This window comes from Parasteatoda tepidariorum, chromosome 3, assembly GCF_043381705.1.
Source record: "Parasteatoda tepidariorum isolate YZ-2023 chromosome 3, CAS_Ptep_4.0, whole genome shotgun sequence".
NCBI lineage: Eukaryota > Metazoa > Arthropoda > Arachnida > Araneae > Theridiidae > Parasteatoda > Parasteatoda tepidariorum.
Window position 1 is genome coordinate 18,896,858 of NC_092206.1, and position 24,643 is coordinate 18,921,500.

At 29.7% G+C, this 24,643-nt stretch overlaps 1 protein-coding gene across 4 annotated transcripts in view; it reads left to right on the forward strand.

Moving 5' to 3' along the window:
* LOC107453449 (uncharacterized) overlaps positions 1 to 23,757 on the forward strand; it is an 82,679-nt gene extending 58,922 nt beyond the window's left edge. The window contains exons 4-7 of one of the 4 annotated variants that reach the window (XM_043046833.2): positions 11,252 to 11,401; positions 16,582 to 16,631; positions 17,250 to 17,545; positions 21,050 to 23,757. In XM_043046833.2, coding sequence (XP_042902767.1) covers positions 17,364 to 17,545; positions 21,050 to 21,869 — 1,002 coding nt within the window. In that variant the 5' untranslated portion in view covers positions 11,252 to 11,401; positions 16,582 to 16,631; positions 17,250 to 17,363 and the 3' untranslated portion in view covers positions 21,870 to 23,757. Of the gene's footprint in view, positions 1 to 11,251; positions 11,402 to 15,853; positions 15,989 to 16,581; positions 16,632 to 17,249; positions 17,546 to 21,049 lie in introns of those variants that run through there. The other 3 variants (XM_071178390.1, XM_043046834.2, XM_043046835.2) reach the window with 3 other exon arrangements.
* Positions 23,758 to 24,643: the final 886 nt, after the last annotated feature.

Consider the following 24,643-nt stretch of genomic DNA (forward strand, 5'->3'; position numbering starts at 1 on the left):
TATTTTTAGCTTGTCCTTATTCATAGTTTTGAAGTTTAGTTTTAATATTTTAGTTCAATCAGAATTACTGAATTAAGATTGGATTGCTTATATTTACATGAATGCTTTGACATTTTTTCACATTGTGCATTTTTGTGAAAATATAAAATTTTCTAATCAATTCCATATCTTTTATCTAAGATTTTAGTTTTCTTATTTGTAAGAATTATTTCTGTCATATTTTTATTCACTCTTGCTTATTTAATTCTATCTTCTGATAAATTCCTGTGTAGACTAGTAACGGTTACATTAATAACGGTTTTTGGTTATTTATCTTTCTATTAGTTGAAACAAATTAATGGTGCATGTTATCCATGCAAATATGTATTTCATTCAACAGTGAAATAAATTTAAGTTTAAAGAAACTAGTTGGAAATTAAAATATTTAAAATAAGTTCGAATTTATTTTATAAAATGTATATTTGCTATCATTAACACATTAAAGAATTAACTTCTAAACATTTTAGAGAACTGAAATGAAACAAGTAATCAAACGATTACAGCGAGCTCCATAAATGTAATTAAAAATAATAATAATAAAACGATAACTCATCAATTATCAGTAGTCAAACATTTTGTCTTTGTGTGGTGCTGAAACCGTTTAGGCACGTGCGGCCATTTTGCCTGTCATTGAAAAAAAATGCATTGCCTTTTTATAAGCTCTAACATTAAAGTTCTTATGTATTGTTATTGTAATAATTGTAATATATTGTTATTGATCTTATGTATTCTTATGAAACAGATAAAATTACTTAGTTTTTATAAATGAAAAAATGAAGTCAAAAAGTCAAAATGAAATCAAAAAGCCAAAATGAATATTGACTTTTAAGGGAAAAGGCGAGTAAGAGACAACTGCATAGGTTGGTGAACGAAGCCTCCTAATTTTGTAAATTTGTGTAAGAGACTATCCATAACTAGAGTTTCCCTTTACTTTAGTGAGAGGATTGCAACAATGATTTCAAAATTGTCCAAAACATTCGGATTGCTAAAGAGAAAGATAGTATATAGTAGAAAATGTGTCAGTAATAAAACTGAAATGATTTGCATTTTAACCAAAAGGGTCAATTATTTATAACTTTGCAAAAAATTATATTAAGAAAAAGTTCATTTTTATCATCTTTATAAACATATTTTTATCACTTAAAAAATTTAATATTAATAAATAGACTTTTTTTTACTTCACTAAATTTTTTATTGTCTCGACAAGATCTTTGCAAAGATATCTCAATGGATGATTGTTTGTGTTGATGGAATCTTGCAGTGAAAATTTTGACTACTTCTTAGCTAACTAGAGCACTCATAATTATAATAAAGCTCTGTCAATGCAAGTTTCTAGTATTTCCTGATCACTACAATTAGAATTTATCACTACTGGTAAAAATTTCGCCCGCTTTCCGAAAAACTGGAGTCTTTAAACCTCGTGAAAAGCTCTGAGTCTGATGGCGAACTAAATAATTATTGTTCCCTGACAACTTTGCCAAAAGCAAACTTCATCACCATATTTTTATTGCAAGAAATTTATAGTCAATTGAAATTTCGATTAATGTCGGATTAGATAGAATTGTTTACATTATAAATGAAAAAAATTTTCCGATGTTCTCGGGCGACGGAATCTTTTGGATCTGGTGTAGGCTTTCCTACACCAGGGGGATGAGTAACAACAACACATAAATGAAGTAACATAAACATAAAGGAAGTTCTGTACTGGATGATATCACAAGTTTTAATTATTTCCTGGCCAATACATGCGTATTATTACTAAAAAGAACAATAATCCAAATTTCGACGCGCTTTGCCACTAGTTAAGGCATTTAAGGGCAATTTGTGAAGAAAAGTGATGCTAGTGTTGATCTTTTCTTGACATACCAGCATAATTTGTACCAGCATAATTTCGTAATCAAATAAACATACTGACCATCCTTATTTTCACCACTATCTGATAAGCTAGTGTCCTTAAATTTCAATTAGAACTCTTTGTTATGTACGATCTTAGACGTTCTTTGTTCTCTATAAAATAAACCGCTAGAAACGTTCCTACGTTATTTTTGAACAAGCGCTGTATTGCCAAGAAGCAGAAATAAAGTTAGCGTTACCGTAAGACAAACCTTATGCAAAAGCCCTCTAATATCCAATTTTTATTTTGAATTTAAATTATTAACGGTATTTTATTATTCATTATTAGTTAATAATGAATATAGGATTTTTTTATCTTAAGAATAAACTGGCAATAAAACACAAATTTATACTTCTTAAAAATTACTCAATAATCGGTTAAAATTTCAGGCATTAAAACTACACTGTTTGTACGTACACAGAGAAAGACACCGCGAAAACACTAAAAGTCACAAGATCAAAACGCTTCAAAGAAAACAAACAAGTATAATACTAATTACAATGAATAAATAAAAACTATGAGAAATCATCAAAATTAATAAAAATTAGCAATTAAAGAATGTCTTTTGAAGTTCTGTAAGTTGAAATAAAGCAAATTCTTTCTATCTATAGTAATATTTCGTTTTTAATGTAGTTATTTCATCAATGCAGCTAACGAGATAAATCAAATTCAGCTCATTTTTCCTTTTTGCTTTAGCCTTACATGTTTAGAGGTGAGACACTCCTATTTAAATTACTTAGGTTTTCCTATTAATTATTCAAACTCCAAAATCCCACTTGTCTACGATTCTGTAAAGTGTGTTGAACATTTCTTTAGAATTACGCTTGTAGAAACTAAAAAACTAAAAAGATTTTTTAAAAAAATATAGAGTACTTTTCAGCGGATTTTTAGCGAAATCGATTGAATGCTTCTTTGAGAAATCGAATTTTGAACATAAAAATTTTTCAAAATTCTCTTTCTCTGCCATTCTATTGATTCCGCCCAAATTTTGTATTTTGACTTGTAAAATTAGATTATTTTAAAAAAAATGTATATCTTGCATCTCAAAAGTTTTTCGACTATTATTATGCAAAATAATAAATATTAGCTAAAAGTTATTTTTTGCATGGAACTATCTTTGAAAAAAAAACGAATTTTATATTTGCGTGTAAAAAATTTTCAGTTCGCTCAAAAAGTTCTCAAAATATGACGAAAACCGTGGTGATTCAGGTTCCAATGAGAGGTTCAGAGAGTTCGCCTTTCAATGAGTTTGACTGGGTTCGAATCCCAGCGATAGCTGATCGATACGAATTCCGCACCTCACTCGCACCGACCACAGTGCTGTAAATATCCTCAGTGGTAGACGGGTCATGGGTTAGAGTTCTCTTGCCGTCTGTTTAACCGTGGATGGTTTTCCTCTCCATGTAACGCAAATGTGGGTTAGTTCAAATAAAAAAGTTCTCCAAGAAAGCAACTTTCTTCCAAATACTTACTCCATGAAGTTCTCTTGTCTTCTGGATTGGGTTTGAAATTACAAGGCTATGGAGTTGAACAGTAACAATTTTGTAAACCAAAAATTGGGGTCGGCTGTTTAACGAGAGTTGCAAAATAAATATGCGGGTTAACAAAATGTCTAAAGGTAGAGGTGACAAAATGTTACACATCGGATCGAAAAAGGTACAATAGACGCATTAAATATTTTTTAAATAACTGTGCAATCACACCAAACTTGGGGAGCGAAATAGGAGCAGCTTTGAAATATTAAATATGATCCCCTATTTTTTATTGCAGATTCTGCAGAAAAAAGGCAACCCTATTTGACTTAGAGGTTGATGCAGTTTGCTTCAAAGATGTCGCTGTAACCGAACAATTAACATATGCTTCTAACTGTTTAAAACGGGTAGTATCTCGGGACCCATCAAATTTGAAATAATAATAATAACAATAATAAAAATGTTTAGGCATTTTTAATAATAAATAAAAGATCGTTAAGTTGCTCTATACATAGCTTGAAACATTTTGACAAAGTTGTATGCTTAATTAGGTTAAAAAAATAAGTTTTGATATTTTATATATCATCTGATAAAGATTGCGAGTCCATGCAAGTTTATTCTCCATCTTTGTATTCAAAACAAACCATAGCATATGAAGTAAAATGTCACAGTTTACAAAAGTGGGAACTGTTAGTTACTGATTAAAAGGGAGACTGAATGTGGGCTGCTTATTTATAAAATAAAAAAAATCTAACAACTATTACAACTTTCTTTTGATACTTTTTAGCAATTATCTCATATTATTTTATTTTAGTAATATGAACTATTATTGTTACAAGAATATTATCAAGACCAAGTATCATTTTTTCTTTAAAGTCATATATTGTATTGACAACCTGTCGTCTTAGGCCCATGGCCCGGAGGACGGGAGCGTTCCTTTATACGTGTTATTTTCTTTTTTCTTTTTTTTCTTTTCAACGGCCTATGACAGGTCAAATAGATACGTGTCTTGTCAATACATACTGAGAAACTCTTTTGATAAATTAAAGATGAAAAGAAGTAAATAAAAACAAAAACAAAAAATGAGAACTGGGTGCAATAGGAAGTCTCCAGTTGGTCGGGGGCGAAAACAGCAAACAGCCTTCAGCCAAGGTCAAGGTAGAAAGAGAATGTCAGAGTGCAATTATGCGGCCATGCCTCTGGAGAGGTGGCATTCTCTCATTCCATTTCTCTCTTCCGCTCCTTTATTCGAACTTTTCACCTGCGTGCTTTGAATTCTTCATTCCTATCACTAACGCCCTCCATCTCATATTTATAGGGACATACCTAATGATAAGCATTATCTTCAAACTCCCCAGGAGAGCATTTTTGGTGTAAAAAAATATTTCTATGTAAGCAATAATGTTTGAAATGGAATGTCGGTAATACCGTGTAAATGTGTTTGTGTATCAGGGTGTTGACTATTGAGAATTCCAGCAATTCAAAAAGTAACTATAGAGAAATGAGAAGAAGAAACGGTCTGATATATAAATGCCATCTTTTAGAAAAAAAATCCTGATTCATTTTGCCTCAAGCCCTTCTGTCATCTCGTTTTGGACCCCACTCTCTGCCCAAAATCCGCTCTTTAATTATATCATCAATGATTAAAAAAGTACTGTTGTACAAATTCACTTTTTCTTACCCTTCAAAAAATATGTATCAATGTTCTTAATACCTTATAGATTTATACTATTATAATGTGTTCGAAATAAACGATCAGTTTCGTCTTCGAATGGGGGAGAGTGACATGGCCATTTTTTCCAGAGATAAGAAAAGATAAAATGCGTTTTAGAAAGGGGAAGAATTTATTAGCTATTTTTTCTGGGTTCTAGGAAAAAAAGGTACCGGAAAAAAAGGTACGGAAAAAAAGGTCCCGGAGAAAAAGGTACCTGGAAAAAAAGTTCCCGGTAAAAAAGGTACCTGTGTAGGGAAAATTCTGTAAGGGAAAATATTTGAAATGGGAAGATTAGATTGAAGCGCATTTTGCTGTTCCGTGCATGTTTTTTTTTTCGTGTCGCGCGTTTTTCACTAATTAAAAAGGACCAATACTTTCACCTCCAATCACGAATAAACATCCAACACATAAATTCTCCCAACTTCCCCGATTGGCTACTTTAAGCCTCACATTAGCAACTTCTTCACAAAATATAATTTAAAATAGAAAATAACACATTTTTCACTTAAAAAAATTAACAAAAAAAAAGTAAAACATTACTGAAAAATTTAAATAGTATCTTCCCGCTTTAAAAAATAATCAACGAAGAATAAATAAATAAAATAAAATTTAAAAAAAAAAGCGTAATACAACCAGCCCATAAGTTCCCCCCCTTACCCTTCTCCTTACCTCAATGATCTAATCTGAATTATTACAGATAAAAAGAATATTCATTGAAACAGCGAGAAGCATTCATGCTGCCCAGAAAGCGAGAGGGGAATTATCCCTACAGATTTTCCCTATGAAGGTATCTTTTTTACCGGGACCTTTTTTTCCGGGACCTTTTTTTCCAGGGACCCTTTTTTCCGTACCTTTTTTTACCGGGACCTTTTTTTCCGTGCCTTTTTTTCCGGGACCTTTTTTTCCGTCTACCTTTTTTCTGAAACATGATCTATAAACAAAAAAATATACAATTTTTTTATACAAACAAATATACAAATAAATATACAAATTATACAAATAAATATACAAACAAAAATATACAAAAATATACAAAATACAACGAATTTTTTTTTTCCTTTTAAAAATTTCCATTAAGGACATTAATTAATTTATCTTCCTTATAGTGCAATAAAATATTTTATACAATATTTCAATCTCTCGATCTTTAAAACTTTAACATCAAACAACCTTTTAATTATTCTAGTCTATTAATAAATTAACTGCACAGTGCGTGGAAAAAAAAAAGAAAAGAAAAGAAGGAAAACCGAACCACCCTGAATAACTTTTGACCAAGTGAATGGATCTTCACATTCTTAGTACTCAATTTTAATGGTTCATTGGGGTGACCAATTATGCTAATTAGTTAGTCTAGACGATACTTTAAGTTGCGAAATCAGACACAAAAACATACTTTCTCTGAATAAACATACCTTTTTTTCAACGAATTCTGATTTTTGACCCCTAACATGTAGGGTAGAGCCGCAATCTGGGAAATGTGGTCCCAAGTGTTTGGTCAAAACAGTCGAAAGAATGTTAACAAAATTTAGTAAATAAAAATATATTGATTTAATATTTTTAATTTTATTGAAATTTTATTAGTTGGGAATTTAAAGCTTTAAAACATTAACTTTTATAGATTTACATTAAACGCTTTGTTTTAATTTATTTTTTAAAGTTAAATTAATAAATAAATAAAGAGTCTTTTATTTAATAATTTTATTGCTATTCGAATTGAATTAATAATAAATTTAGAGCTTTTAAACATTAACTTTTCTAAATTTACATTAAGCGCTTTTCATACTATTTTTAAAATCAAAATAAAATAAAAAAAATATTTATTACAGCGTTTTTAATTTAATTAAATTTAAATTAAACATGAATTAAAACTTATTAAAAGTATATGATTTATAAAATATTTTCTACTGAAACAAAAACATAAATTAATTAGTAAAATTATAAGTTTTCTTGCGCAGGAAACCTTTGAAATATTAACTCTTTTAAATTAACATTTGACTATTTTTTCATTCTATATCTTAAATTATAATAAATAAATGTGAAAAATATTTATTTTATATTTTGACTTTTATTAAAACTAATTATGAGTTTGAACTTATTAAAATTATATATATATATAAAGAATTTATTATAATTTATACATAGATTAATTATTAATTTAATGTTAATTAATTCAAGATTTTGATTTAAAGTTTGTCCGCAAAGTTTTGTGCTGCGAAGTTTCGGCCGCGAAAATTTGACCTAATTAATCTTTTAATATTGCTTTGACCAATCATTTAATAAAATGAAAAACTAATTCTAATTAATCATTAAAACAATTTCTTCAACTAAATAAATTTTAAAACTACACTTCAAATATAGTGACTTGTCTTTAAAGCAGCTTTTTTTACCTAATTGAAATATAGTTCAATTTTTAACCAGAAATTAATGTTGATTAGGTTTTAACATTATCTTTAATAGATTTTTAGATTGAGATCAAATTGAATAATTTGAAAAAATTTAAAATACCAATAAATTTTTAAAAAAACTTCAAAATGTCCTACAACATACTTGAACTTCAATATGAGGAAAAAACGAAACCGAATCTTGTTTAAAATTCTAAATTGAGATAAAAAACACACATTTTTTCCTTAATTTGAAAAATAAATAAATGTATTATTTTTAAATAACAAAAACAAAATGTTTTTAAGAATTTTATGTACCGACCTCCCTCAAACAATGTACTTTCCTCATTGCGTAATTTCATCACGCTATGCTTTATAATTTCGATCATTTTGTAAATATTATTTAAAAGCATTATGATTAGTTCATTTTANCCAAAATCCGCTCTTTAATTATATCATCAATGATTAAAAAAGTACTGTTGTACAAATTCACTTTTTCTTACCCTTCCAAAAATATGTATCGATATTCTTGATACCTTATAGATTCAAACTCTTTTAATGTGTTCGAAATAAACGATCAGTTATGTACTCGGAGGGGAGAGAGTGACATGACCAATTTTTCCAGAGACAAGAAAAGATAAAATGCGTTTTAAAAAGGGGAAGAATTTATTAGATATTTTTTCTGAAATATGATCAATAAACAAAAAAGTATACCTTTATCAATTTTTTTCATTTTAAAAATTTCCATTAAAGACATTAATTAATTTATTCGTGTAAGCTGCATCTTCCTTATTGTGTAATAAAATATTTTATACAATATTTCAACCTCTTGATCTTTAAAACATCAAATAACTTTTTAATTATTCTTGTCTATTAATAAAGAAAAAAAAAAGAAAAGAAAGAAAACCAAACCATCCTGAATAACTTTTGACCAAGTGAATGGATCTTCACATTCTTAGGACTTAATTTTCATGTTTCGTTGGGGTGACCAAATATACTAAGTAGTTAGACTACACCAGCGTTTCCCAAACTTATGACTTTCGTGTACTCCTTCTAAGTTTTTCATAACGCTGTGTACTACTAATAAAAAAATGAATGCATTTTTTACTGTAAAAAAATTGCGCAAAAGTTAAAAATCACAACTGGCTGTTGATACCACTAATTATTAACTGTTAACTCTGCAAAAAATAGCCAATAGAAAAATACGTATTCGTAAATTTTCATGGCTAGCTTTATTTTTAAATAAAAATTTTTGAAATTTTCGTCTGTTGCAAAATATTTCGCATAAGAACCCGTACCCCCGCTAAACTGTTCCCGTACCCCTGGGGGTACGTGTACCACACTTTGGAAAACACTGGTCTACACAATAGTTTAAGTTACGAAATTCGACACAAAACGTACTTTCTCTGAATAAACATCTGAATAAACATGTCTTTTTCTCGACGAATTCGGGTTTCTGAACCCTAACATGTAGGGGATAGCCGCAATCTGGGAAATGCGATCCCAAGTGTTTGGTCAGAACAGTCGAACGAATGTGAAGGAATTCTCACAATTCTTAAATTTGATTATCCAAAGAAAATTCAACGCAAAAAAATAACTTTTACTAAATGTAAAACAAAATAACAATATTTAGTAAATGAAAAAATATTGATTTAATGTTTTTAATTTATTAAAATGTAATTAGTTGGGAATTTAAAGCTTGAAAACATTAAATTTTCTAAATGAACATTAAAAGTTTTTTTAATTAATTTTTTTAAATTAAGATAATAAAAAAGAGTATTTTATTTGATATCTTTATTGCTATTAGAATTGAATTAATAAATAAATTTAGAGCTTTTAAACATTAACTTTTCTAAACTTACATTAAGCGTTTTTCATACTATTTTTCAAATTAAGATAAAATAATAAATATTTATTACAGTATTTTTAATTTTATTAAAATTATATTAAACATGAATTAAAACTTATTAAAAGTTTATGATTTATAAAATATTTTCTACTAAAACAAAATCATAAATTAATTAATAAAATTATAAATTTTCTTGCTCATTAAACCTTTAAAATATTAACTCTTCTAAATTAACATTTGCCTTTTTTTTTCATTCTATATCTTAAATTATAATAAATAAATGCGAAAGAATATTTAATTTATATTTTGACTTATAATTATAATTTATATTAAAACTAAATTATGAGTTTGAAATTATTAAAATTATATAATATATATAAAAAAATTATTATAATTTATGCATAGATTAATTGTTAATTTAATGTTAATTAATTTAAGATTTTGATTTAGAGTTTGTCCGCAAGGTTTTGTGCTGTGAAGTTTCATCAACGAAAATTTGACCCAATTAATCTTTTAATATTGCTTTGACCAATCATTTCATAAAATGAAAAACTAATTCTAATTAAATATTAAAATAATTTCTTTAACTAAATAAATTTTAAAACTACACTTCAAATATAGTCACTTGTTTTTGAAACAACTTTTTTCACATAATTGAAATATAGTTTAATTTTTAACCAGAAATTAATGTTGATTAGGTTTTAACATTATCTTTAATAGATTTTTAGATTGAGATCAAATTGAATAATTTGAAAAAATTTAAAATACCAATAAATTTTTAAAAAAACTTCAAAATGTCCTACAACATACTTGAACTTCAATATGAGGAAAAAACGAAACCGAATCTTGTTTAAAATTCTAAATTGAGATAAAAAACACACATTTTTTCCTTAATTTGAAAAATAAATAAATGTATTATTTTTAAATAACAAAAACAAAATGTTTTTAAGAATTTTATGTACCGACCTCCCTCAAACAATGTACTTTCCTCATTGCGTAATTTCATCACGCTATGTTTTATAATTGCGATCATTTTGTAAATATTATTTAAAAGCATTATGATTAGTTCATTTTAAAACAACCTTAAACAAATTTTGAATAAATCTTTACAAGAAGCTGAATACTATCAAAGTTCGAATTCTCATACTCGCATCATTAAAATCTTTCAATGAGCCTGTTCCCGTGACAACTAATAATAATCATTAATAAAAGGCTTAGTATGGAATTCATTAGAATAAGCTGGAAGTTGGTATTTGGGACCAACATAAGAGCCCGAAGTTTGCATTGAATAGAATGACACCAAAATCTACAACGGATTGTTAAAAAAGTTTTTAAAGCATTTGTACCTATACAGTTTTGTATGTATACCTACCTACGCGTCTGATATTACTAGCATTAAAAAATGAATATCCTGTTTTGTTCTACGCTTAATCGAATGAGACCTTAAGCAAGTCGATATGGCAAATAGTTTTGACGTTAAGAAAGATTCAAGTATTATAATTATATTTTCTCACTTTTATTTTTTTTACTCATAACACCCTTATAACTCCGAACTTACACGTATTTACGCAAATGGTGGTTATTTCGCAAATATTGTTTGATAGTTAGCAGCGCCATCTGTTGTTGAATTTTGTACAATTTTGAAACTTATTAAGAATAGTAGCTGGTTACCTAAGCAAAACGAGGTAAACCGAACAATTCCATATTCTTCATTTAACTATTAATTGATTTTTCAAATCATTGGCCATTTTTCGGTACATCCGGTACTGAGTTCGTATATACCAATATATTTTTCTACTTCCCTGTCTTGTAAAATCTGACTTATTTATAAATAGGCTAATTTTGGTACATTTAAGTCGCATTACTATTCTTCTAAAATAAATGTTTGTTCTTTTTTTACAGTAAAAAGCTTTTGGGGAAAACGTGATGACTCTATACGCACCTTCAGAATTCTTGTCGCCATACGACTAACCAATTGGGATAAGACCTCAAGATCAGGAATATACACACAAGATCGCCCTTCAAAGGCGATCTCATCTTTTAAAATGGGGAGTAAGTTATTGTTTTATCGATTCATTGTAAATGAATAATATAATTATATAAAGTAGAACTAATTTATGTTAAGAGTAAAACGTTCGCATTAACATCAGGCTGAGCAGAAGAGACGTCCTCAGCTTTCATCGATCTGCGAATAGAAAATTCATATATTTTATTATTCTAATAAAATACATGAATTTTAAATAAATGAAAATAAATTTCATTCAAAACACTCTAGGTCGAACGTAACTGTGCTTTCGGAGTTGAATATAAAACCAATTCAATAATACCGCTATCATGAAAAAAAGTTTTTATTACATTTCGCCCACTGCTATGGTTGCTCCGTAATTGATTCAATATTATTAATTTTATTGTTTTTCATAACCGTGGATATTTAAATATTTACATACAATTAATATATAATTATATAATAAATATAATACATTTAATACAATTTTTTTAAGAAAAACTACCATCCATTTAAACGATGCGCTTTGAAAAGATCAAAAAATTAAAAAAAAATTCATTTATTTGATATTTTGAGGGAAGCAAAGTAAAGAAATTTTCCTTTTTTTTAGATAATAATTAATACGCACATGCTTTTTACTTTAAATATGTATTAACTGATAAATTTTTATTTATCCTCACTAACCAAAAGCACGATGATGTATTGTGTACATTTTACAGCTTTTAAATAATAGCTCCAATGGATAAAGCGTTCTAATTCTACACTCATCCAAATTCGAAACCTTGTTATGGCTTTTAATTCATATATTTATTCTAGATCAAACTAATCACAATGCTGTCTTAAATTGAACCGTAATGGCTCAGGGAATAGAGCGTTCGCTTCCAATGAGGTGTTCCGGGTTCAAATCCAAGCAATGGCTGGTCGATACGAATTCCGCATCCGCCTTGCACCGACCACAATGCTGACGTAAAATATCCTCAGTGGTAGACGGATCATGGGTTAGAGTCTCCTTGCCACCAGGCTAACAGTGGGAGGTGTTTTCGCGGTTTTCCTCTCCGTGTGACGCAAATGCGGGTTAGTTCCATTAAAAAGACCTCCACGAAGGCAAATTTTTCCCACTACTTGGTCCACGAGTTCCTTTGTCTTCTGGATTAGGTTCAAAATTACAAGGCTACGGATTTGAATATTAGTAATCGTAAACCCAAAAAATTGAGTCGGCTGTTCAACGACGGTTATAAAGTAAAATAAAATACTGTCTTGAAGTATCATCAGTGGCAAAGTTTCATTGACCGATAGTGGGAGGTTTTCACTGTTTCATTATGTAGTGCAAATGGGCAATAGTTCGGCCTTATTTCAAAATGTGACTCAAAACTTGTCATGTTTTCTGAGTTTAAAACTACAATAATATGAATTTGAACGTTACTGCTTCTTGTTTACTACTAACTATTGGTGAGGAATTTTACTGGAACGTCTATCGTAAGATCAGTGATTCATTTGCCTCTTCGTTACGATAAAAAAATAAGTTGTATTAGTAAAAGTAATTTCAAAACGTTCTTCGTATGAACAAAATTATATATTTAATTAAAATAAAGTTATCCCACTTTGTAGTCTTACCGTTTTGTTGAGATTCGTTAAATGTTACAAAACTTATATAACGATCACAATGCGATGATGCTTGCAAAATTGTATTTAATATATCAACCAGTTTGGCAAACGAAAATATTAAATTACGGCTGTGAACTCATCAAATTTGTTATAACAATAAACATGTAATTTGAAATGTTGTTTTAAAAATGATTACTGAGCATAATTATTAACATTCACTAAGGGAAATGTTTGTATATTTGACGCCGATGTGAATAGTTTCATCATTCGTAGAAAAAATTATTTTATGCCAACACTGTAAAAAAAATTTTTAGTATACAATTACGATATAAAATACTGGGATCCTGTATACCAATACTTTTTACTTTCGACTTCGCTTTTTGCCATAAAATTTTATTGAACGAAAAATCTAATATACTGTAATTTTCATATATGCGGTAAGATTTACTGTAAAGTCACTGAATTATTGCACTCAATGCACTCAGTGTGCCAGTACTTTTTATCGGAATTTTATAATGATTTTTTCACAATGTGGGTATAAAACAACTGTCTTTTACGAAAGTTGAAACTGTTTATTTATATACGTGTTTGCTTAGACTTCCTGTGTATAAACATTTCCCTTGAATTCTATTAAAATTCCATTAATTTTGTCTTCTAAAATTTTATTATTTGAAATGATGCAAAAAATTTGCATGCCCTTAGAACTCAAAAATGTTTCGACGAATTTTAAATGAAATATTTAAAAAAAAAATTAGTAAAATTTTTTTTTTTTTCTAAGAAACTATCAATGTTTAAACGAGTTTTATGATTTCAACAGTTCGAGTTTTATGAGTATTCAGATGAAGTTCGTTTTTGTGTCTGATTTCGAGACAGATTTAACAGTTTGCACTAACTTATTAGCATGTTTGAGAATAAACCTTTGAACCATCAACCTAAATTTACGCGATTAATTTAGTACGCGAAAATCCGATCACTAGAACAAAAGTTATTCTGTCTGATATATTATTTTAACTCCATGTGAACTGTGAATGATTACTCTTTAGGGCCTCATAAATTACGCGGAAATTAGTTTTGAAATTATGCGACCAATATACTGCAATTTTTTAAAATAATTCAGAAAGCAGGTTGTGGAGGACTGAGAAAAGTAAAAGGGAAAAAAAAGTTTTTATTTTCTTCCTTATTTCAATTATAATTTTGCACTTATTAGAGTAAAGAATTTATCTAAGTTATCATATATCCTTATTCAACATCAAAACGATTATTAAAGTTTAAAGAGAAGTAAAGTAAGTCAAGAAGCTGAACATTCCATCAAACTTAGTTTCAATAAGCATTCCATCAAATTTTGATGTAAAAATTTGGCCGTAATAAGATTCAAGTGATTCACATTCTACTGAATCAGACACTTGTCTTGCTTTTCTAGCGAGCTCTAGAAATTTCTTTGAACTACCTATAAACACCAGAATGGTATAAAATAAGCTTTCCACCTGTTTAGTCTTAATTACATTTATGTTTATAAAATCAGACTAAATCTTATAACTGTCTTATTACATTTATAATATTATTGTTATTATTACTGTTATTGTTATCATTATTATTGCAGCTTTCTGCATCTTCCTCATCTTTACTCTAGTCATAGGCAAGCATCTTTGCATAATTTATAAAAATACTATTCATCATGCAAATGTGTAAAATGTAGGAGAAAATGGCAAATTGAATTGCTTTTTGCAAACGGATTAATCAGATACGCTGTATTTTAATGAGAGAGGGGATTTTTTTTTCTTCCCGTTTTCCAATAGCGTACAATGTTTTTTTTTTTCTTCTTTTTTTTTAAAATTTCCAAATGTACATATTGCACAATGTAAAAAGAACTATACGCATACAGCGTGTTCAAAAAATCACCATCAATTTTTAACATAAATAAAAACGTGTTTTAAGAGAAAAAATGTTTCGATTAAGATAGATTATTATTAGGAAAGTCATTAATTTTGAAGAAGAAATATACATTGCGTTCAAATAGTTCGTCACTGGATGAATAAAAATGATTTTATTTCCTACAACAGATTTCTACCAGCAACATCTTGGGCGGGGGGGGGGGACTTAGAATATATCTTAACATAATGGATTTTCGCTCCAAAAAAACTTATTGATTTGTAACTTATTGATTAATAACAATGCCATAAATGGGATGATTCCTTTTTTCTCAAATCACATTTTTATAACTTATGTTCAAAAGGGAAAGTTCATTTAAGGTTGCCTAAATTCAGTAAACATCATGTAACAGTGAGACTTTTTATAATTCCTTATGGCCTTATGAGTTTTTTTTTCTTTATTATTGGTGTCCTTAATGTATTGCTTTGTAAGTATTAAGTATTGCTTTGTAAGACTGAATCGTAATTCAAACTGTGTTTAATCGCCTCTCAAAACCTAAAATTTGAAAAAAATTTGTCAGCATTCCTTGAAAATATCATAAAACGAAATTGGTCGGTGACTTTTGTATCCACGTAATGTAGTTTTCTTTTGATGGTCAATGATTGATTGAAAACAAAAATCAATTTTACGAACACTTTAGTTTCTCAATTATTTATTTGAAAGCTGTGAGATGTCAAACACACGTCCTTATTTTGTCCAACAATCTATTCAAGTAAAAGGTTTTGTGCAACTCTATAAAAATTTCCGTCATCTTAAGAAGGAAAATTTGCTTAAAATTATGTTCCTTTGTTTTATCGCCATGTGTGATGACTCTATTCTCCATTAAGTCCACGCATCATCGACACGATCTATGAAACATCTGTCAGAGAAGAAGGTATTTCAACTCTAAAACAATGATGGGCCTAACGGGAAAAAAAAAAGAAATAAATACGCAGGTCCGACCTTGAGTTTCATAACAAACTTACCGAAGCCATCGTCACGAAACGGTTGATTTCGTTGGCGATTCTAAGATGTAGAATGAATTTTTAGTCTGATCTATGACGTTCCTAAGATTTAGTTGAAATTTGGAAATGATTCTTTTTGAATTTCAATGCTTGAAAGTAAGATTTTAGTTTTAAAAAAATCTTCCTTTTCATTTATATAATGTCGATATTATAATCTAGTGCAATTTGCAATGTTTTCAAATGTTCACCAAAGCAAATTTTAAAGCTTTTATAGTTTACTAGCGTCAAAAAATTTATCATATTAAAACTAATTATTTGTCTTAAGGGCTGTTCAAATATTATGTAAGCATGTTTTAAGGTGATTCTAGATCCTCTCTCCTAGCAAAAAAAAAAATTCCAAACCGTCCTATATCTGAGGTGAGGTTTTTCGTTTCAATTTGTAGCTATCTTTCCAAATGTAATTATTTCTGAAATTTACAATGGAATTTCAGCTTTTAAACGGAATTTTCATGTCTTACGTAAGCAGTGCATACGCATTAAATTGCGTAAGTATTGCTTACGCAAGTCATTTAATCCATATTAGATCCAGATATACTACTTGGTTCTAAGATTTAAGAAATCCTACGTAAGAAATAAAATTCCAATAGCCACCTCCTGAAAACAAAGCCTTATAGCAACCCTTTTTTATGCTTGCGTAATATTTGAACAACCCTTAAAGTATGATATCATGAACATTTGAAACATTTCAGGAATGTTTTTGTTGCCGTCAGCGCTAAGTGAAAATACCTCAATACTTGAAGTAAGTCTTCATTTCAAAATCTTCCTTTTAGTTTTTCACATTATGTAGTGTAATTTATAAATTAACTTTAAGAAAATCCGTACAATCGGTGATTGAATGGTTAAGATCTATAGATAACGCACAGTGAACGATGACCATAACATTTTAAAAGTTATAAATGCATGAACCTTAGTAACAGCCTTGGCCACAATTGGGCTCAAAATTGGCTGAATATGAGACCTATATGAACATGCTCTGAGGGACCAATATTGGGATGTCTATGTTTTTTAATATTGGTCCTATATAGGGCCAATATAGGCCTATATTGATTGAATAATGAACATAACATATCGGGTGATTCTGTATAGGGCCGATATTGGTCGTAAAGTGACTGTAAAACATGTGAATCGGACAATATTCTATGTAGGGCCGATATCGGTAAATAACGGCCCTTTGAATTCTTCTTGTGAATATTGGTCCAAGATTTGTGAATATAGGTCCAATGAGGGCCCAAGTTATTTTGCTGACAGGGTATTTATTATGTGAATCATGAAATATTTAGTGCATAATTTGTCCATGTAACGAGCATTTTCGGCAATTTGTTCATTTTTTTCCTCTGATGAAAACATTTTGTTCTAGTCATAGAAGATTGAAAAAGAAAACTTCACTAACTTGTCACCTGCCTTCCCTTATCGAAGTGTAACACTGGAGACGAGTTTACTGATCGAGTCCAATACGAAGGCGGTCTACACCATGTCACCGAATGCCAAGCAAGAGGAGCCGCAACCAGCCGTTGTCTGCAGCAAACTGGACGAGCTTCGAGAAGGGGCCGAGGTCAAAGGTGACTGTGGTCAGGCCAACGACCAACCTCCTCCCTGGCTAGATAAAGAGAGATTCTCAAGAGCTAGGGAAATATTTAAAAATCATTTTTTCAGGTAAAGCCGCCGCTTATATCTATTCTTTTTAAATGATTATCAGTTAAAAACTTTGAACGATTAAAAAGCTTGAAAGGCTTAGAGAACTTTCAGAGCGACACTGATACAATTTTAAGATCATATTGAAATGTAGAAAGAAACCGACGCAGCGAACTAACTGATCACAGCGTATGTAGTGTACACAGCGTACTAACTGATGATTGGCTTTAAACAAAGGTTCCCAAAGTATGTGCCACCCTAGGATACAATGAAACGAGGGTGCCATAAGAAACCTATAACTTCAAGTTTAATATTAATCCCTTAATAAGATTAGCCTCTTGCTGATCAAAAAGGAAAGGCTTCAAGGTAAAATTGATAGTTCCGTTTACATATAAATATATCAGCATACTGTCTTAAATGAAAAAAATTATGGAGTTCACCTTCTTCTTCATACTGCGTGATGTTGAGTTCTGCTGAAGAGGTGGAAAATAAATATAGAAAAAATTACAATCTGAAAAGTAATCAGTAACAAGTAGCAAACTCACTTAACGAATTTACTATAATTTCGAGCATGGATGGAAATTTTTCTTCATTTATATAATCTTTCTTTTATATAATCAATACTATTCAATGTATTTTATATAATCAATACTTATTATCTTTTATATATCAATACTTATCAACACTTTATGTTTATTTAAAGTACGCTTTGGTACGCTTAACTTAAGTATAACTTAAGGTATTCCGAAAGTAGGCATAAATAAATTAGCCCATTTAATTTAATCCTCCCGAACCATTACGATTGCATCCTGCTACATGTCGATCTCATCATTCGATCAACTGTTATTAAGGTGCTCAGTTTTTTATTTTATGTACCAATATAGCTAACTTTACCTACGAGAAAAATCAACGGCGCAGAATGTTTAGTTAAACGACAATGACAACCATATAACAAAACAAGGGGGGATAAGTAATTTTAGTAAATATTTACCTTTGTTGTTGTTTCTAATGCTACTTACAACACTAGCAAGCCTGCTTGGTATATCCGAGCAAATTTAAGGCAGAGGGTGCGTTTCGTGTTTCTCAGTGGCGCTATCTATGGCCAAGAATCCGTCTTCAGTCACACACACGTCACACCCGTTCATAGGGCTAACCCATTCATACATACATTCACTCATCCACAGATCGTAATTTTTGACCTGGATCAGTAAATATTTACCTTTGTTGTTGTTTCTAATGCTACTTGCAACACTAGCAGGCCTGCTTGGTGAAACCGAGCAAATTTAAGGCAGAGGGTGCGTTTCGTGTTTCTCAGTGGCGCCATCTATGGCCAAGAATCCGTCTTCAGCCACACACACACGTCACACCCGTTCACAAGGCTGACCCATTCATACATACATTCATTCATCCACAGATCGTAATTTTTGGCCTGGATCAGTAAATATTTACCTTTGTTGTTGTTTCTAATGCTACTTGCAACACTAGCAAGCCTGTTTGGAGAAACCGAGCAAATTTAAGGCAGAGGGTGCGTTTCGTGTTTCTCAGTGGCGCCATCTATGGCCAAGAATCCGTCTTCAGCCACACACACGTCACACCCATTCATAGGGCTGACCCATTCATTCATCCACAGATCGTAATTTTTGACCTGGATCAGAGGACGATCGATCTCCGATCCAATACCCCCAGAGGTATTGATTTGTTATGGGAACATGGAGGACTTTGAGACTCGATGAATTTAGCGTGCATCAGTCACCATTGACTACACGGGGAGTCTTCAGCTGGCGGGGTTGGAACCCACGAACTCTCGGACATGGACTCAGCGTCCTACCGATCAGGCTATCCCGGCCCTTCACCTTCTTTAAAAAGGATTGCTCTTTTAAAATAATTCAACTTTGAGATTTTAATTTTTCCTGCTCATTTTTATTCGTTAACGATGTCAAACTGTTTAATTTATTGTTCATTAAATGGAGACAGAATTATAAGATACGTAAACACGAATTTTCCCATTTGTTTCGGTATTATTGTTAATTTTCGTTTTTCAGGTAAAGGCAGGTCTATAGTGAATTGTAATTATATATTGAAAATTTGCAATTATTTAAGCTTGCTTCAAAGTGTATTAATTGTAAGTTGTTAATTAGCTTAATGTAGAGTAGAAAAAAAATTCGAGAATCTTTTGAAACTGACAATAAATGTTTATTGTTCTATTTCAAATAACTATTAATTTTTTTCATTATTAATAAATAATGAAACTGATCTTGAATTATATTTTATAAAATATTTTGTGTCTATCTTTGAATATCGATGATTGAATTTAATAATTTTATGTATGTTTTTTTTTTGTTATNTGTGATTTTATAAATTATTTTCCACTATCAATGGAGTGTACTGCCACACTAATTTTTTTTTATCTAAAAACAATGCATTTTCAGTTAAAAGTAATATTCAGATAGCATATGATTCAGCTCTTTTTAAACATTAGTTCTTTGAAATTTAAAATAATATTCGCTTCTTATTAGGATTTCGTCGTGAATTGAATAACAAATAATTTCATTGAAAAAGTGGGAGAATGCGAGATGAAAAACTTGTTTTGATATATATGAAAATAGTGAATGGCCTTGTAAGATATTCTTTACTTACGTATTCTTTTCACGATTATTATAATACGAATATTACCGCAGATACGAGTATCCGCAGATAGCTGGAATACAACTTACATAAATAATAAACTATTGTTTAATTATTTACTTACATAAAAGCAAGCTGAGTGTAAAATATAAACTAAACTTTGAATTGCTCAGCTTGAGGTCGAATGCTTTGAATAGGTTATTCGAAAAAAATTATTTGCTTTTAAGGGGAAAATAGTTTTAAAATTGTATTGAAACTTGTATTTTGAAGTGAATTTACAGAAAAATTAAAAATTGAGGGTTTTTTTGCAATACACGTATAGCTGGATGCTTGGAGTTGTCATTTCTTATGTCAAAATATAAAAAAAAGTTAGCAAATAAATAATTTGGAGAAAACTAGAATAATTTAAACAGTTTGAGCTTAGGTACAATACGAATACTTTAGAGTCTCGGCTCGCAACAACCACAGAGCTGACGTAAAATATCCTCTGTGGGTGACGGAACTTGGGTTAAAATCCCCTTACCATCAGGCTAACCAGGAGAGGTTTTCCTCTCCATCTAACTTAAATATTAATTTTCGACTAGTAATGTGCATAATTTTTTACGTTGCTTAAAATATACACTAAGGACGATTATTATGAAGCACCCTCTATTTATAAGATAAGCAGCAAAATTAGCTGTTGCCATTATACGTTGGGAGAATAAACAAACAAAAAAAATAGTTGTAGAACAATTTTTATGTAAAATTTGAAAGCGTTTTGACTTAAAAATTTGTGCCTTATGTTCAGAAAACACTCAGCTTTAACAAGTTAGGTCGTTACACTCACAATATTTGAAGAAAATGTAATATTTTTGTGATTTTCCTTGCAAATTTATGTGACTCAATATTCTTATTTTTTAGCATTTTCTTTTCTCATCTGGCCGGTTTGATGCTGATAGTTCATATGCCAAGCATGACAGAGCCACTCATGTCAACGGGAAACTCATCGAACATTGTGTGTCTTTTTCGCCGCTACCTCAGTACATTGGTTCATATTCGAAGATGGTATGAAGGAGATATATTTGATCCTAAAGATCCTGCTCATCAAAGCATCACCATGGTGAGAGGCATGCACAAACGAGTGGCAGATAAACTTAATGGACCCTGCAGGCGACGTTGTATGGCAGTTTCCCAGTACGATATGGCTCTCACTCAATTTGCCTTCATCGGATTGATCGCACTCCATCCAAAACACGTCGGTTTACATTGTAGCCAGTACGATCTCGAATGCCTAATACATTTCTGGAGAGGAATCGGGTACATGCTAGGAGTTGAAGACCGTTATAATTTGTGCAGTGGCAGCGTCGACGACACCGTCGCCATCTGTCGGAAAATTATGGAAGCAGAACTAAAACCCTCGGTGAGGAACTCTACAAAGGAATCTACGACAATGAGTCAAGGAATTATAAAAGCAATGAATTCGTTTATCATTTTTCTGAGCTGGGAAGCCATGGCAAGATTTTGGTTCGAACAAATGGGTCTAGCTTGCAATTTTAAAATGGGCATTTACGAAAGTACTGGATATTGGCTAATGCGGTTTACGTTTGGAGGATTATTGAAATTTAGACTTTTTCACAAGTTCTTTAATTTTTTACTTAGGATAGCAGTGAAAGTAGCTCTTGATAACAAAGAATACTACGAAGCGTATCTTACGCGGAAACACAAACTTACAGACGTTTGATATTTTGTGACTAAAAGACAATAAAATCAACTTTCTTTTTGGAGTGCTGTGTGTCCCTAAGAATCTGAAATTGATTTTTCTTGTACAACATACAGTGTTTGATGACTGCTAGTCTTGACTATAGAAATAATGACATAAATGAAACAGAATGTTTATAGAGACACGTCTGAAACTGGAACCCACAGTCAAAAAGTTCCTGTGAAAATAAATACGTTGATAAAGAAAAAAAGTGCCACATGTTGTAATGTGTATAGGTAAGTTATTAAATGTACAGCTTAGTTATCACACTCTTAGGCTTGTACAGAACAAAACTGACCAACTAAAAGGTACACCAAAGCCAACTGTATCCCATAGAATGATATAAAATAAGCTTTCCATTTGTTTTAATTTTCTTTAACAAAACTAGAATAAATGGAAATTGGCTTAAACTTTGCTATATGATGGAGAGCATATTTGCTTCAGTTTAAGTCAATTAATTGTTATGGAGATCGATATAGTAAATTACTAAAAATAGCTGATTTGTTGGCTTTAGCTATTAAAAATTTATAATTGTAGGAACTATTTTATTTTATACATTTTTTTATTATCATTATTTTGGTGATAAATCAGTTCTAAAAAAAATAATGGGGAAGTATAATAAATTATAAAAGAAGAAGAAAATTATTTACTATTTATCTTATGAATGCTTATCAATGTAAAACGCTTATTTAACTTTATTAACTTTGTTTATAAATTTGAATTGATTAAAAAGTCAAAACATTTTCTAATGTTGATAGTTTTTCTTTCCCATTTTTAAAGTATTGTATTTTAAATATAGACTGTTTTTTTATAATAATAATAAAAAACTCAATCAAATTTCGTTGCAATGAAAAAAGTATTGGAAAAATTTGTGAACAATTTAAGTTATAATTTGTCGTAAATATTTAAATTAAATTTGTATTTGCATATTTATTAGAATGACAATTACTAAATGATTACAGAATGTTGTAAAATGAATTGTATATTAATATAAATATATTTATTAAGAATGTTTTTCATTTTTAGAATGGTAATTCAAAAGCCATTTATAAATATTTACAGAATGATAAGACATCAAAAATATTTAATTTAAATTATAACTGTTACAACAAGCTACTGTATTGCAGTTCAAATCATATACATATTTATAAAGATTAAATATCTATAAAATGATAATACTCAAAAAACTACATATAATTTTAACTAAAGCTTCTGCATTGCAATTTAAATCATAGTTCATTTTATATATTATAATTTATGTTTGCATATTTACTTTTTTAAATTTTTTTTAAAGATTATAGTATATAAAAGTATATGTTGAGAATGTTCCTCATTGAATCCTTCTCATTAGAGCTATTTTTAAATATTTAGAAAATGCTAATATATAATAAATGCATAATTTTAAAATAAAATTTATAAATTGATGAATTACAAGGAGCGATGGGTTTTTAAAACAGTCGTAACAATTATACGTATTTATTATATCAAAAGTATTTTTTTAATTCGTTAGAACTCTATTCTCGCCAAATTTCAAATAAACTGCGAGATGTAAGTAATTAATTACACTGGAAACTAGTCGTTAATTTTTTTTTTAAAAAACAAAGAACTTATTTATGGAATTAGTTTTGGGGGCTTAGATGTTATTTTAGGTGCAGTGTTTCATCGGGGGTTACCTATTATATTTAAAGTTAGAGAATCATAAATCAATTGTCATTCTATTCGTGAGTTTTCTATCAATTAATATTTTGTTCTTTTTTAAAAAATGAAATGTATATCTTGTGTATGTACTTAGTTATGTTTCTAACCATAAGTCTTGTGATTTATTTAACATATTTTGCATTATGAATAAACAATTTGAAATTCAACAATACATCTGATTGTTTTTTTAATAGCAGTACTAAAAAAGTAAGTGTTTCATAGTAACAATTGAAACAGAGTCGTCGTTTTAGTAGCTAAGCATTATTAAGGGGACGCCATACGACGGGAGAAACTTTTCGTCACAAATTCTCTAACAGCTCCGTAACTAATTTAAAGTATAGAAAATGTGAGTTCAGACAAACGTAGAGTAAGTTCTAAATACTGAAAAAAAGTATTTTTAAAAATATCAAAATGAAAATATGGTGAGAAAATGGATAATTAAATGAATAATTATGAGAAGAAAACTTCTTCAAGTTCTCTTCCAATAATTTGTTTGCATGTTATTTTTTCTAACAATTAAAACTTCATGGCTTACTTAAGGTTTGCCTGAACACTTTTTTAAATATTGAATTAATAATGGAGATGAAAGACGAAAAGTTTCTCCCTTGGTGTGGCGTCCTCTTAAAACTTGTTAGTTAATATTCCATTATAGATGCTTAGTTTTCTTTGTATTTTGTTTCACAATGCTAATGCATAATATTTAATTTTCATTTAGAAATGACAATTTAATATAATTCTAAATATATTTCAAACTCTCGAAACAATGCGGTTTTTCGGAAAAACGAGGTAACATTTCAAAATACAGTCAATTCGCTATAACTCGAAGTACGATAACTCGAATATTACTATAACTCGATTTTTTTGTGAGGTCCCGACCCTTTCATCTTCAATTTCATGTTAATTATTCTCGATTACTCGAATTTTACTCCCTTTAACTCGATTTTTTTTGGATCTTTTAAAGCAAGAAAAAAAACCTAGGAGCTGATATCTTGCCCCTTCCTTTGCAACACACACACAATGTCTTTCGCACTCTTCATGGAGAAGCTAAAGCTGTCCCT